Source organism: Marmota flaviventris, chromosome 6, assembly GCF_047511675.1.
Source record: "Marmota flaviventris isolate mMarFla1 chromosome 6, mMarFla1.hap1, whole genome shotgun sequence".
Taxonomy (NCBI): Eukaryota; Metazoa; Chordata; class Mammalia; order Rodentia; family Sciuridae; genus Marmota; species Marmota flaviventris.
The window spans coordinates 46,258,193-46,274,650 of record NC_092503.1 but is presented as its reverse complement, the minus strand read 5'-3'; the positions used below and the strand labels follow the sequence as shown (position 1 = coordinate 46,274,650).

At 36.3% G+C, this 16,458-nt stretch overlaps 1 protein-coding gene across 1 annotated transcript; it reads left to right on the top strand.

Annotated features, from left to right (window-relative positions):
- Positions 1 to 2,524: 2,524 nt before the first annotated feature.
- Rsph4a (radial spoke head component 4A) lies at positions 2,525 to 15,066 on the top strand. The gene is made up of 5 exons (XM_027953066.2): positions 2,525 to 3,201; positions 7,637 to 7,871; positions 10,792 to 11,532; positions 13,501 to 13,618; positions 15,044 to 15,066. The coding sequence occupies exons 1-5, from the start codon at positions 2,525 to 2,527 to the stop codon at positions 15,064 to 15,066; spliced, it is 1,794 nt and encodes a 597-aa protein (XP_027808867.2).
- The last annotated feature ends 1,392 nt before the right edge of the window (positions 15,067 to 16,458 follow it).

Sequence of the window (16,458 nt, the reverse complement as noted above, 5' to 3'; positions counted from 1 at the left end):
AATTGAGTTTTGTATGTCTGTTTATGGAGTTCCAGTTACAGGCTATCATTAAATAATACGAAATTATTTCAAAAGATATGATTGTTTTCATGTTGGACATTAGTGTGTTAATCATTTCTCACATTAGGAAACAGAGAAAATAATATATGAGGAATACTTATTTAAATCAACTTAATATTTTATTGTGATTCAATGGCCCCAATAATCAGCAATTAAATTATTGATTAATCTATCTTGTTCATTTCAAAAATATCCTTTGCTGTTGAAAGAAAAGTTTGTAATTTATAAATAGTGATGATTTCAAATCAGGTTTTGAAAAAGAAGCATAAAGCTAGTAGACTTATGTGATTCCAAATTTTCATATAATTTATAGTAATCAATACAGTATACAGCAATCTAAGAGGATAGAACAGGATAAAGACTTTAGAAATAAACTCACTCACTTATGGTTAATTGATTTTTGACAAAGGTACCATGACAATTCAATGGGAAAGGATATTTACCACAAATGGTGCTGGAACAAATAGATACCTACATGTAAGCAAAATCCACAAAAACAAACACAAACTTAGATGCATACATCATGCCAGACTCAAAAAGGAATCCGTCTGCAATACAAATCTCCAAACGCAGAGTTTCCCTATAAATTTTATTAAACATTTAAAGAAATGGTGCCACTACACAATCTACTTCAGAGAATGGGAGGGAATGGTTCTCCATTCATTTTACGAGTCCAGAATCTGTGAGAATTGCTCAAGATGAAGCTGGGAAGGTAAACAGGCTAAGAACTTTGAGCTTTATTCTAGGAATGATGAGAAACAACTTTGGGATTATTTAGAGTCAAAGTCTAGATAGAATTTGGGGCTGAAGCAAGAATAATAATGGACATTTTCTTAGATTGTTCCTTTCATTAGCTCTTTTCTCCTGACGTGGAATGATAAGCAAGATCTAAGTGTTCCTTCATGTTTCCTTTCTCCTGACTTTACCATCCTGCTCTGTCTTGTTTTCCAAAGAGAAAAACCTTCATCATATCTTGCCAGCTCTAAGGGAGAAGAAAAAAGATCCATGCAGGAGTAAAAGACTTACTCCAAACCTTGCACCAATTACATAGAAACTGGTTTATAGTTCTAATTTATCTTAACCTTTGGTTTCATTTTTAAAATTCTAAATGTTCTAAATCTAGAGTATCTAAATTTAAGGAGTCCCTGAATCAGCAGGAATTATATGGAACATTTTTTTAAGTGTGCTTTATTGTGTATTTTGAAGGCAGTGCAGATCCACAGGGGAAAAGATCCACAGATATATCAAATTATTGAAGGACTTTTGATTCCCCCTCTAAACTGGGTGTGGAGGAGTAAATATTATGTTCTTACATGAAGGAAGAATTTATCATCATTGTGAAATAGAAGTCATGTCATTGTAAAACATTAAAACCAAGTACTGTTTGGTTTATAAAAAAGAGCAATGTAGAATTAAAACTATTAAATTAATGTATGGCTAATAGTCAAGACAGGATAGTACAAGATATGGTCCAATCTTGTACATCTTCTTCATGTTGAAGACTATATACAAATAGTCATAATCATGATCTAAAACCATTTGCAAAATTATGAGTTGGTATTTATATTATCAAGTAAAGATTTATTATGTTGACAGATTTTAGGGTTAATTTTAATTTCAATTATTAGGCAATAGGTAATCCATGAACTGTATTATATAGGGTGATTTTCTGCACTGCCTTCTCCTTGAAGATAACATTCTGTGAACTCACAGGCAGATTCCTAATAAAACAAAAGAGCAAAACTCAAGCCTTCTTTGTTTATTCTCCAAAAGTCTCCAGAGTTGTTTGGTTGGCACAATGAGTCATCTTCTATGCGTTATAAATGTGAGTCTCAAACGAGACATCCATGCAGTCTGCGTCTTGGAATCCCTCCGTCCACACCGCAGGGTCTCATTGTCACTTGCACCTACAGGATTCCCAAAGATCCTCCTACCTTTCTTTTCCTTCCTCCCTCCTTCTCTGCCCCCCTAATTTCCTACCTTTCTTCCGTTCTCGGTCTCTCTCGTGCATCCCTACTCACAGACTAAATGCAAGTTCCCTTCGCTAAAGCCTGTTAACTCCTCACAGCTATCAAACTATCAGACCTTAAAACCCTCCTTCCTGCACGGCACCTTCAATCCTTTCATTAAATGATCAAGACACAGAAGCTGGAGTTCTCGGGTTTCCAAACAGAGTCCATTTCGGATTGGCTGAGCTAGATAGAGGGGCAGGGACTCCATCAAATCACAAACCTAGGATTTTCATGTTTCTTGGGCTCCTCCCTAGAATCCTGGCAACTGACTTGTATTGTTTTTCTTAAGGAACCCTGCCCGGGGTTGCTATGGAGACAGGACGCTGCAACTTACAGAGCAGCTGTGACCCACAGATCACCTAAGAGACCTCAGCAAACACCAGCCTTGCATTGCCTTCTTCCATATCTTCACACCCATTTCATCCAGACCTTTTTTTCTCTTGTCTCCTTCCATGGAAGACTCGACTTCCCTGAAGCAAGAAAAAGAAAACCACGAATTGAAGGAAGTAGAGGGGCCATGGGAAGAAAAGACAGCAGCTTCTCCCCAAGTCCCTGACCCTCAGTCATCTGAGCCTTTGGAGGCAGAGCAGGCACCAGAAACTGGACCCCAGCCCAGCAAAAGCCCTCCTTGGAGCCCCCGGTCCAGAGCCAGCATGGTTCTGGGAGATCTCACAGAACTAGGGGCATTACCTCCCCATTCCCCTCCTCAGCAGCCTTCTTCCACTCCTCCCTTGACTCTGGGGGAGCAGGATCTTGGGACCCCACTGCAGTCAGACAGGACCACTAGTATAATTCCTAATTCTGGGACACTTGTTTCTGATCCTTTGGAACAACCATCTGACAAGAGAGAATCAACTTTTCATCGCACAAGACAATTGGAGGAAAACACCTTTCCACAGTCTCAGCAATCCAAATCTGATCTATATGGGCCAAAGGACCCAAGCTATGATACCTCTAAACAAAAAGAGCTGAGATTTGACGTTTTTCAGGAAGAAGATTCAAACAGTAATTGTGATCTTCTGCAGCTGGAGCCTGGGGCCTCAGAAGTGGCCCCCAGCATGCTTGAGATTGCCATTCAGAATGCTAAGGCTTACCTACTGAGGACCAGTAGCAAGTCGGGCCTCAATCTGTAAGTTTCCAAGAAGAAAAAAAAAGTTTGTCAAAGCAAAAGGGGGTGTGAGTATCTCTGTGTGAGAGTGTGTTTCTGTGAGTGAATGGAAATATACTCGAGAAGATTTTATACTAAAAGGGAGTTAGCGACATAGCTTTGTATCACAGGACTCAGAACAGGTCACCTGTCAGGATTCTTCAAATTTCTTTGAAGAACCTAGGCACACAGAAATAAAATGTAGGATTGTTGGTCATGGGCTTTGTCAGAAACAAACAAACAAAAAATCAATATAGTGAAGTCTAAGCATCTTTCCAGGATTATTGTAATAAATAAGTGTCTGCAGAGATACAGAGAGAACATGTCTTCAATCTAAGCATTCTAGTCCTTGAATGGCTTGGCTTTTAGTTCCTTCCCAACACAGTTTTCCTGGGACTGTCCTGATTTGAACACTGAAAGTTCTTCATCCTAAGAAACTGCTCAATCCTGGGCCAACTAGGAAAATTGGTCACCATAGGAGGCCTTTAGGGCACATGCTATTTATCCACTTTTCTCTTAAAATGTGATGGCCAAATAAGTTCTGGGAATCCCACTGTAGTTTGAATTTCAGAATTCATGACAGCAAAGCTCTGTAGAGGATCTTGCCTCCAGGGTTACAGAATAATAGCTGAATTTTATGGCTAGAAAGGAGTTTAGAAAACATCAAATGAACTTATCTGTTTTTAAGTGGAGGAAAATGACTGTGAGAGAACAGAATTTTCTTGTTTCCACTGGCTCACATCTCTCATATCTACCTCTCCATCACTGTGCTCCAGTCACACAGCCTGGTGAGTTTCATGTTGTTCTCTCTGCACAGAAGTTTCCTTCCCTTAGTCTTCTGGCAGACTCTGACCCTTCAGAATTCAGCTTCCATACAACTTTGTTATAATAATCTATTCTTTTCCTTCATTGGACTAAATGCCCATTATAATTTCATACACATTTATGTTTATATTTTTTAAATATTTTTTTAGTTGTAGATGGACACAGTGACTTTATTTTATTTATTTAGTTTTTTTTTTTTTTTTTTAATGTGGTGCTGAGAATTGAACCCAGTGCCTCTCACATGCTAGGCAAGCGCTCTACCACGGAGCCACAACCCCAGCCTCACGTTGCTTACATCTTAATGTCTTCCTCTTCTACTGGAATGGAAACCCCAAGAGTGAAGGGATCATGTGAGTTTTGTACACCACAGTGTTCTTAGTGCCTAGCACAGTGCTGTCAACTGATGATTGAATGAGGATGTGTGAATGAATGGCAGCTCAGGACTACAGTCCACGCCCTCTGAATCAATTTCAGTTCTCATCATAATCTGTTGAGATGCCTCCTGTTTTGCCTGTAAATTCTGAGTGCTTACTGAACATACAATATGACAAATATTTGCAGCTGTTACTAAGCTTTAGAAAATGTAAAATATGATTTTAAGGTCTAATGAAAAAAAGTATTTGCTGTGAGAAATCTTCCACTAAACTTGAGATTGAGCAATTTAAAATATTATTTATAATCTATCATTTTAGATACAACTTACTTATAGAAAATGTAATTTTGCAATTTAGTAGAAGATTATACTTGAATACCTAGGATAAATTTGTCATAATGTGCCAGGTTAAATAACAAGCATGAGTTGATAAATGTTTTACAATCACAAAAGAGCTTCATAAAAATACTTGGGAGTTTACTAAACATTTAAAATTGAATACAAAAGTAAAGTAAGAAAATTCTCTTAATGAATTATTTTCTAGCTGGTTTACTTAATATTTAAATTTATTTTATTTTCAAATGCTGTTTCTGAGTTAATAAATGAATACTTTCCAAAGCATTCACTATTATCCTCTTTAGAGCCTGCAGTTAAAAACTGCTTAGTGCTGGGCGCAGTGGCACACGCCTGTTATCCCAGCTACTCAGGAGGCTGAGACAGGAGGATCTTGAGTTGAAAGCTAGCCTCAGCAAAAGTGAGGTGCTAAGCAACTTAGTGAGCCTTGTCTCTAAATAAAATACAAAATAGGGCACTAGAGATGTGGGTCAGTGGTTAAGTGCCCCTGAGTTCATTCCCTGGTACAAAAAAAAAAAAATACTTAGTAAAGATGCCTTTAATCCCCATCTTTCATATGCAGATCCAATTTGGCAATCATAAAAACTGTTTTTGTAGCAATGAAAATCTGTTATTAAATACAGAATCTAATAATTTTTTTTTGCTATTGAACAAAAAGCCTAGAGGAAAAATTATTTCCTCTTTTTTCAATCATTCTAACAAAACAAATTATTAATACTGCTTAATTGAAAAAATGCTGACACATGCCTATAATCTCAGAAACTCAGGAAGCTGAGGCAGGAGGATCACAAGTTTGAAGGCAGCTTCAGCAATTTAGCAATACCTTAAACAATTTAGTGAGATTCTGTCCAAAAAAATAAATAAAAATAAAAAGACTGGGGATGTAGCTCAGTGGTAAATACTCCCCTAGTTCAATTCTCAGTTCAAAAAATATATATTTATTATGTATTTAGATTTAATAAAAGCTGGGCATGGTGGTGCTCACTTGTAATCCCAGTGACTTGGGAGGCTGAGTCAGGAGGACTACAAGTTCAAAGCCAGCCTCAGCAACTTAGGAAAACCCTGTCTCAAAATAAAACACGAAAAAGGCTCAGTGATTAGTGCCCCTGGGTTCAGGCATATGGCTCAGTGGCTAAGCACCTTTGGGTTCAATCCCTGGTACCAAAAAAAAAAAAAAAAAAAAAAAGATCTAATAAAAGTACATCAGATATGTACTTAAAATTTTTTTGTAATACCTGACTTGGGAAATATGAATAAAACACTTATGGACATTATATTAAAACTTAAAACATTATATTGAAAAATAAAATGAAAAATTTGACTTGGATTCTGATTTCCCTAGCCCCTACTGGAGCAAATCAAACACTCTAGTTAAAAACCCTGCTATTGCCCAATAACAACCATCTTTTTAGTCTAGAGAGTTCTCCATGAGTTTCACACTAAATGGAAATTAGGCAAGCTTGATGAAGTTTTAAAGAAACTCCTAGTCAAAACAATCTTGTTCACTTACAAGAACAGCAACATTTGGGCACAGAATAACATATTCTCCAAACATAATATTTGTGAATGGCCTTTCACATTGGTTGTGCATAGCATCTACATGTTTTCTTGTGACATTCTTAAGGTCTAAGATAAATACATTAACAAAGAAAGCTCAAAAATAATATATCAATTAATAGGAACTGTACACTTATCGATTTATTGTGTTTCTTTCTAGCAAGGGAGGAAATAAATAAAAAATAAAACTCCAATCTTGGCCATGGAAAACCCTAATGCAGTTTCTAGATAGGAAATATATAATGTACAGTATTTCATAGCAGCATGTCAGTGTTCTCAGAAAGGGCTCAGTATTGTTTGGGGAATGTCTTAAAGTGGTGTGTCCTTGAACATAAAAGGGATTTTATATTATTTTTTAAGAGGAATGATGTACTGGGGACAAACAAAGTTTCTCAGCTGGGACTTAACCACGTATGAAAGTTATTTCTGTTAGATTTATCTCACTGGACAGAGGGTCAAGTAATTAGAAACAAAATTTGAGAGATACATCCAGCAGAGAGGCAATTTATGCACCTTTCCACATTGAACAGGAAAGTTTCTTTCCAATATGAAAGCAGTTTTGATCAGTTTTTGTCTTCCTAAAAATAAATCCACACTGCAAATCTGCTATTGGAAAATCATACCCTAACAGTTATGAATAAAATGCAAAAATTCCTGAGAGGGTAGGGATAGCTTCATTAATTTGGTTATGAAATAAAAAGCAGGGTTTTTGATACAACAAGATTTTAGATATGTCACTTTTGAATTAAGGGGTAATTTGAATTAAGGCGTAATACTTGATGACAGTTGTCCTTTAGTTGTGTCTGAATGAAGATTGCAATACGAAATGCATTTCTTGTAGGTCTGAAAACACTGAAGTAGATAATTGGCTTTAAAAACAAGGTAGAATCAATAGGATTTAAAAATTGAATTTGATGAGGGCAGAGGAAGGGGGCATGGAAAATAATTTAAGGTAAATCAGTGAAAAATGTTTATCACTTCAAAGTATGTAACCAAGAGATTTCAGTTTCAGAAATGAAATGTAAAAAATGTACCTGATATAGAATATGTATCTTGTTACAATGTTTTTCTTTAATAACTTAAGCATCCAAATTGTATCAGGAGCATTTTCTAAGAAAGTTGTAGATAGGTTCTTTCATGGTATAAATTATCTTCACTGAAAAATCTTTGAAGACTTCAAGTTGTTGAAATTTCCTAAAATGCTACTGAGACTGCATCAAATGCTTGTTTAAATGCTCTTGATGTGTGTGTGTGTGTGTGTATGTATGTGTGAATGTGTGTAATTTGGAATCTTCTCTCTTTGGGCAGATATGATCATCTTTCTAATGTGCTGACCAAGATGTTAGATGAGCGTCCCGAAAATGCTGTTGACATCATTGAAAATATTAGCCAAGATGTGAAAATGGCTCATTTTAGTAAAAAATTAGATACACTTCAAAATGAGAATGAGCTGCTTCCAATGTATGAAATAGCTGAGATGCAGAAGACTCTTTTTCTCCAGGGAAATTTAGAAGGAGCTGATCAGGAATTAGAAGATGAAATAGTGAGTCACTATTATAATTTTTTAAAAACTTGTTCTAATTAGTTATACATGACAATAGAATGCCCTTTGATACATCATTCACATATGGAGTATAATTTCTCTGGTGATATATATATATATATATATATATATATATATATATATATATATGCAGGGTAACAATGTCTTATTCATTCTACTGTCCTTTCTACTATTATAACTTTTGATACTTATTTGGATTGAGTGCGGTAGGGTTTCAAGTTGTTTTTTTTTTTTTTTTTTACTAATTATCTATTGTATAGTATTCACACGTTATTTTTTCTTAAATCTCTTCAAGCTTTCTCCAATCAACCCCACTTCTCACCATGTTCTTCCTAACTGAGTCATTTTTTACAGTTTCATATCATGTTTTAGTGCTTTTCAATCCTCACATTTTGCTAAATGTTTGTGGGATACGTTTCTAGAAAGCAGAGTAGAAAATAGTTTCCTCCTATTTTTTGTTCTCCAAGTTGCTGTTTCTTATTAAATATTTGTTGAATAATAATCAATTTCAGATAGAGTTATGCACCAGGTAATGACATTTCAGAAAATAACAGGCTACATATATGACAGTGGTCCTTTAAAATTATAATGAGATGGATAATCTCATTATAGGGGTTGGGGAGAAACACAAATAAGCCTGAGACCCTGAGGTAGGATTAGTTTTAGAACCTAGAAGAGTTAAATCATCAGGTGCAGATGAAAAGCTCCATCTCAGAGTGGAAAGACTCCCGGAGGAAAGTCTCTGAAGCAATGAAATCTGAGCAACTCTGTCCCACATAAATGTTACAGTGCTCATGGTTTTATTCCTGTTTGGGACCACATCATGATTCCTCTTCTTCGTTCTCAACTTTGATTTGTTCATTCACTGATTCACTTACAAACTCTGTGACTGTCTATTGCCTTCCAGATCCAGAGATATACATGTGAAAAAGACTTCTGATTTTGCTTAAAGTTTACTGAAGGAGACAACAATAAACTGGATGAGTGCAGTAGATAGTTTAATATGATGGAAAAACTTGGGCTTTGGAGTTCCATCTGTGTAGCAATGCTATATATTCACTTCGTAGTTGTGTGACTTCGAGCAAGTAACTAAACTTCTAAGTGTCGGGGATAATCACTCAGCAGTAGAGGTAGTCAAAAGGTATAAAATAGGTATAAAGTTTGGCATATACTAGAAATGTATTAAAGCAGTTATTATTATATTGTTTTGACAGCAAGCTACAGGGTCAGACAGAATGGAACAATTAACTCTGGTGTTGGAAATTAGGCAAGACTTTGTAGCACAGGTGATATTTCATTTGTAACATGAAGGATAAGTAGAAGATTACCAAAGTGAAGACCAAAAGAAATAAAATTCTGAGGGAAAAAGGGACAATAGTAAAGTCAGGAAAGAGTATTTGTTATGGTTTGGATATGCTGTGTCTCGCAAAAGCTCATGTATGAGACAATGCAGAAATGTTCAGGGGTTATATGATTAGATTATATAGCTATAGCCTAATCAGTGGATTAATCTGCTTGATGTATTAATAATTTGAAAGAACTACTGTACGGGGTGGTAACTGTATGCAGGTTGAGTGTGAGTAGATCACTGGGACCGTGTCTTTGGGGTTATGTTTTGTCCCTGGCAAGAGGAGTTCTCTGTTTCCTGGCTGTCATGTCCTGAGCAGCTTTCCTGTCACACCTTTCAGCTTCACCTGGAGCCCAGAGCTTTGGAGTCAACCATACATAAACTCCCTATAAAACCATAAGCCCAAATAAACTTTTCCTCCTCTAATCTGTTCTTGTCCAGTATTTTGATCACATCAATGAGAAGCTGACTAAAACATTATGCACATTTCAAACAGCCACATATCACTTGAGTTAGATGGGCGAACTCCTGCAAGCAAAAGGCAATGAGTGACAAAATGACTAAAAGGAGATTTTGAGAATAATAACATGTAGGGATCCATTAAGAAAATGGGAACCATGGCAATAGGCTAAGAAGAAATTATATTTTGACATAGAGTAATAATACAAACAAAAGTAGATCATTTGTAAGAACAGCAAGTGCTCTCGATTTCTCTATCTTATGAGTCAACATTTTGTCTTACAAGTTATATTGATCTCAGAAAATGCTCTTTCTAACTTTCCTAAATTTTCATAAATGTTTTACTATAGTATATGTGAGATTCTGCTTGTTCATTTTTCTGTATTTCTATAATAGAATTATTTATTTATGTTATCTTCATTATTTAAGTCCAAAAGTATGTGTCATAAGTAGGGGCAAGCATCTTACTATATTATGTCTTTAAGTATAGGCAATGTCTGAGCACTTATGATGTTTTCTTTTTATTTATCCTGATTGTTACCCTAAATAGGTTAATGTATTGATTTTTATTTAACACACACACACATGTAAAACCATGTATTTAACAAGTATTTTTATGGCAATATAAGCATATATGTGTGTGTGTGTGTGTGTGTGTATATATATATATATATATATATATATATATATATATATATATAACTATGTTCTTTCTAAACACATGGGCACATAAGTTATATATATCTTATTTTAGGGTAGTAAGAGTTGCTTAAATATTTTTTACAAAACAAGGGTGTTGAATTTTTATCATTGACAGTAGTTATTAATTTTTTCTGCCTAAACGCACACACAAAACAGGACCACTGTAATATATTAGTGAGTATAAGACACAATGAATGTAAGAGGTTACACTTACAAGTAAGGAGAAAAGAATTAAAATTCAGAATTATCATAGTTTGAGCTAAGTATTTGAAGAAATGTTGAAGAAGTGGTGGACACATAAAGTAGCACTAATATCAAGATGTATAAGGAGGACAGAGAAGTGAACATACCCTTATGGATAAAATTTTAACCACAGCATTTGTTTCCCAGACAGAAAGCTCTCTTCCAAATGTAATGGAGTCAGCTTTTTATTTTGAACAAGCCGGAGTTGGTCTGGGCACTGATGAGACTTACCGCATTTTTCTTGCCCTCAAACAACTTACTGAAACCCACCCAATCCAAAGATGCCGTTTCTGGGGTAAGATCCTGGGTATAGAAAGAAATTATATTGTAGCTGAAGTGGAATTTCGTGAGGGGGAAGATGAAGAGGAGGTGGAGGAGGAAGACATAGCTGAAGAAAGGGACAATGGAGCAATTGAAGCTGATGAAGAGGAGGAAGATGAATTACCAAAGGCCTTTTACAAGCCCCCACCAACTATACCCAAAGAAGAAAATAGAACAGGCGCCAACAAATATGTCTATTTTGTATGCAATGAACCAGGAAGACCTTGGGTGAAGTTACCATCAGTTGTACCTGCACAAATTGTGATTGCAAGAAAAATCAAGAAATTTTTCACTGGGAGATTAGATGCTCCCATCCTAAGCTACCCACCTTTCCCAGGAAATGAGAGCAATTACTTGCGAGCACAAATTGCCAGAATTTCAGCAGGAACTCACGTCAGCCCTCTAGGATTCTTCCAGTTTGGTGAAGAGGAAGGAGAGGAGGAGGAAGAAGTGGAGGGTGGGAGAGATAGCTTTGAGGAAAACCCTGATTTTGAAGGCATTCAAGTGATGGATCTAGTGGAATCTCTCTCCAATTGGGTTCATCATGTACAGCATATTCTTCCACAGGTAGGGGTATTTGCCAGGTGATGTACAAATTCAATATAGCTATGTGCATTCATTTTAAAAACAGTTCTTTTACTCTATCTCCAAAAAACTTGAATCTTTATCCCAAGAACACTATAGGATTATAACAAAAATGGTGGGGGGGAAGCAAACAGTGATATAGGACACTATTACATAGAACCTATTGTGCCAGGTGCTACTAAGAGAAATATATCTGTCAAGTGCGGTGGAACACACCTGTGATCCCAGCATCCCAGAAGCTGGGGAGGCTGAGGCAGGAGGATCATGAGTTCAAAGCCAGCCTAAGCAACAGCAAGGGGCTAAGCAACTTAGTGAGACCCTGTCTCTAAATAAAATACAAAATAGGGCTGGGGATGTGGCTCAGTGGTTGAGTGACCCTGTATTCAATCCCCAATACCCCCTCAAAAGCAATATATATAATTAAGGGGCTATATATAACCTCATATACATATATAATTTAATCTTCATAAAAACTCTGTGAAAGATTGAATATTATTATCTTTATTTTATAGATGAGGAAATTGAAGCAGAGGGTTTAGGAAACATGACAAAGTAATATAGCTAATACATTACAGTCAGATAGATGTGAAGCTGTGCAGAATAGACCCAGAGTCCCCCTTCTTAATTACTCTGCTATACTTCCTTGTTTGTGGGTATAAAAATCTTCATTATACTTTTAACTAGATAAGAGATACACTTAGAGAGCTCTAGATAAATTGAGAAATTATAACTGCCTACCTACCTTATTACCTCACTTAAAATTTTGTTGTTTAATAATCATACCATACTAGCTTTACTTCATTTATATAAATCACATATTACAAACCAACAAAAACGTTATTACCTTTTAACTGATAGTTTTAAAACATACATAAACCTTCAAGTTCTGCAACTTCAAGAAGTGGACAAATTACTGGAATAAATAATACATTTTATTCTTGAAATGACCTAAATGAAAATAGCCTTTGATAAATAACTATAGAATGAATGAATGGATAATCGACTGATGTCCCACACAATGAAAACTCATTCTGATAATTGCTTTAATAGGAAAAAATATTCTGAAATGTTAAGGTCCTCATGAGACTATTAAATAATGCAAAATTCATTTCCAGGGTCGCTGTAATTGGTTCAATCCTGTGCAAAAAGATGAGGAAGAAGAGGAAGAAGATGAGGAAAAAGAAGAAAAAGGCGAAGATCCTGACTACATAGAACAGGAAGTGGGGCCCCCTCTTTTGACACCAATCTCTGAAGATTTAGGTAATTTAGATGACTGTTAACCCAGAGTCACATAAACTGCATAACATGTGCATTCTGTGGCAAATATATAAGAGTTCAAATCTCTAAAAGTGAACGGGAGCCACAGTTTCCTCTCCTTCCCCTTCATGTGTTTCAGAATGGCAGGAGAGAAGAATGCGTTGTCCATGCCAATGTGCTCTGACAGAAGCTGAAAGAATGATGTAGGGAGGAAACACAGTGGGCCGTAGCTCTTGCTAGAAATGTTCACAGGGTCTTATGCTTCATTCTTGTCTTGCTTTCTGCAAACTTGAACACTGGTGCTGCTGTCTTTACAATCACTCTTGTCCCATGTTCTTGTTTTTCTCATCTGCTTTGCTTGTGCTTGCAGTCTTTAGTCTCTTCCACAGTAACAATTTGACCTTTCATTTGGTTATGAATAGTACTCCCTCTACCACCGAAATCCCTTCTCTGTTAATAAAGCCTGTGTTTCAAAAATGAATGTGTGCATATATGTACATTTATTTGAAATTTTATTATTCCAAAACATTCATAAATTCTCTCCTGATTTTGTTAAGCTGCTGTCTTAACTTTTCCTTCTCTATCAAGTATGCCTGTATCTATGTGTATAAGATTTATAAAAATGACTTTGGTTATATAGTATCTTCTTGTCTGTTTAGGAGTTAAGTTTTCAAATCTCTCCTTGGGTTCCAGAGATTCAGAATATGCCTGCTTGGACAACACGGCTGTCCTCAAATCTCATCCCACAGTATGCTATCGCAGTCCTCCGATCCAACCTCTGGCCTGGAGCATATGCCTTTTCCAATGGCAAGTAAGTATCTGACCACTTTACAAACTCATTGTTGTGACTATTTAACTCTGGAAATTATGTTCTCACTAGCATATTAATCTACTATTGCTTTAACTCATCTTTGACGTATCAGGTACATGTGGCCTAAGATTTATTCAAATAGCATCTCTATTAAAACAGTAAAAGATATTAGAACAATTCAGGCTTTTGCCCTTTTATCTTAGTTATCTAATTAATTGAATTAAAATATGGTTTTTCATCTATGATTACTGGGGTAATTTACTCATACATTCACTTAGATTAATGAAGATAATTGTAAGCAGTGTTTAAATTAGTTTAAGACTCAGATCATTTTTGTTGAACATCTCAGTAAAAGATAATTTTAAATATGTTTTATGTAGGCTGTCACTTTCAAGGAAATTAAGATATAGAGGATACTAAAAATCCTTTAATCCCTCACCAACACATACACCTCCATTTGTCTCACACTTCCACTTCTTTCCTAATAACCTAGTGTTTAAAGCTCAGCAGAGCAGGAGAGCACTGAGCTGCCAGGTGTCAGAGTAGCTCTTGTGGCAGCAAGCCAACATCAGAGCTGACTAAGCCTTTCATCATTACTGTGCTAGCATGAGTAAGAGTCATTTTTGTCTTTTCCCTGTTCCATTTTCTCCCATGTGATGGCCGCCAGTGGAGAGTCAGATAGGAAGGTGCCATAGATGTGGGGTTTTGGCATCATCTCATTGACAAGGGAGTCTCTGAAGAAAAGGCTTCTGCAATATGGATGGAAGATGGGGCGGGGGGGGGGGGGGGAGCGGAAATAGGAGGGGATGGAAAAGGATGCCTTCAGGACTCAGCTCGAATCCTAGAAACAAGCTACCTGGGCTAGGAATGTGAACATGTGAAGAGTAAGACTAGCCAGAAGGGTCAGAGTCCTTGGCCACAACTCCCTTAGACAAGGCAACACATTGGTTGAGTCCCTGTCTGCTATGGGAAGGGCAGTTGTCCAGTGAGGGCAACCAGGTGAAGCTTTTGCAATTGCCTATGGTGAAACCTAAAAACGTGACACATGAGTTTTTAATGACAAGTCTGACTCCTTGCACAAGCCATGAGTTTGCTGGGTTAGCAATGTTTTGAACTTCTTTAACTTTATGCAGGGTATTAAGTGTTTTTCTGAATAATTAAATAAGGCCTTTACTTGGGGTCTAGGTATAGTGTACATTTTGACAGGGTCTGGCCCCAGGGTTTCCTTAACCAGCTTAAGCAGTTGGATCAAAACAATTCCTTGTAGTAGAATTACTGAAGGATATTTTACTTCTAGCATTTAAAATGTATTGTTTTTTAAAATTATGGGACCACGATACAATAATAGCACTTCATTGCTATAGAATGGTCATTTTCTTACTGAACAGAATATACAGACTTATTTATATATATTTTTACTTACAGAAAGTTTGAGAATTTCTACATAGGGTGGGGTCATAAGTATAGTGTGGACAATTACACACCCCCAGTTCCACCACCAGTCTATCAAGAATACCCTAGTGGACCGGAAATTACAGAAATGGATGACCCTGGTGTGGAAGAGGAGAAGGCTTTCAGGGCTGCACAAGAAGCAACTGTATTTGCAGCTGAGGAAAATGAAGAAACTGAGGAAGATGAAGAAACTGAGGAAGATGAAGATGAAGACTAGTAAGAATAAAATTAGCTGACACCTATGTTTCATGAATATAGACAAAAACCCCTTATGTGAGACTGATTATATACATGTATGCACATATATACAAACATATATATAAATTGGCCATTATCCGTGTGCATGTTATTCTTTAGAAATAGGAAACTTGACATTTCATGTGTAGAACTATTAATGGGTATATAAAAAGATACTCAATGGATCTTCCAGAAGCTAAATAATGTGATCATATTACTCTTCTGACGACCCTGGCTAATAGAATATATGCTTATGTATTCTTGTTTTTAAAAGGTCTGATTTAATTTCTAATACGATAAACATTGAAAGTCTAATCCACCAGGTTCCTTGGAAATTTCTATACTTTTGAGTGTCAAGGAGTAAGGAGAACAAAAGCACTAGTAATCAGTAAATTTGAGCATGTATTTCTAACCTTTGTAAAAACTGACTCAGGGCATGTATTCTTAAACATTTGTAATTGCTGGTGGTCAAGCCTGTGATATTGAGTGCAAATACCATTTATGTTCATTTTCTTTTTGTAGGGGGAATGTTCATAATTTCATGACTTGCTCAAAGACTATTGGAACATTTTGAGTTCTTTGTATATTCTGGAAATTAATGAGCCAATCCCCCAAATCCAAAGATCAAATATTCTCTCTGATATGTGAATGCTAACACACAACAAAGGGGGTGGAGAATAAAAGTTCAGTGGATTAGATAAAGGAGAATGAAGGGAAGGACTGGTAGGAATAGGAAAGACAGTGAAATAAATTTGACATAATTTTCCTACGTACATATATGAATACACCACAGTCAATCTCAATAATGCATATATCCACAAGACTGGGATCCTAATTAGAATAAGATATGCTTCATGTTCATATAAATATGTCAAAATACTGTATAATACTGTCATACAATATATAACCGAAAAGAACAAACAAAAAAGACTACTGGAGTGCTCATGCAATTGCCCCTCTCCACCCCACGCCCGTTTTTTGCTACTGGTGATTGAACTCAGACACTTCACCACTGAGCTACATTACCAAACCCAAGCCTTTTTTTTTCTTTTGAAATGGAGTCTAAGTTGTCAAAGCCAACCTCAAACTTGTGATCCTCCTGCATCAGTCTCCCAAGTCTCTAGGAATATAGGTATGTGCTACCTACCAAG

Excerpts from the sequence above, each read along its gene's own strand:
- Rsph4a (XM_027953066.2), top strand. The coding sequence starts at position 2,525 with ATGGAAGACTCGACTTCCCTGAAGCAAGAAAAAGAAAACCACGAATTG. Across the intron at positions 11,533-13,500 it reads TACAGCATATTCTTCCACAG|AGATTCAGAATATGCCTGCT; the intron begins GTAGGGGTATTT and ends CTTGGGTTCCAG. Across the intron at positions 13,619-15,043 it reads TATGCCTTTTCCAATGGCAA|AAAGTTTGAGAATTTCTACA; the intron begins GTAAGTATCTGA and ends TTTTACTTACAG.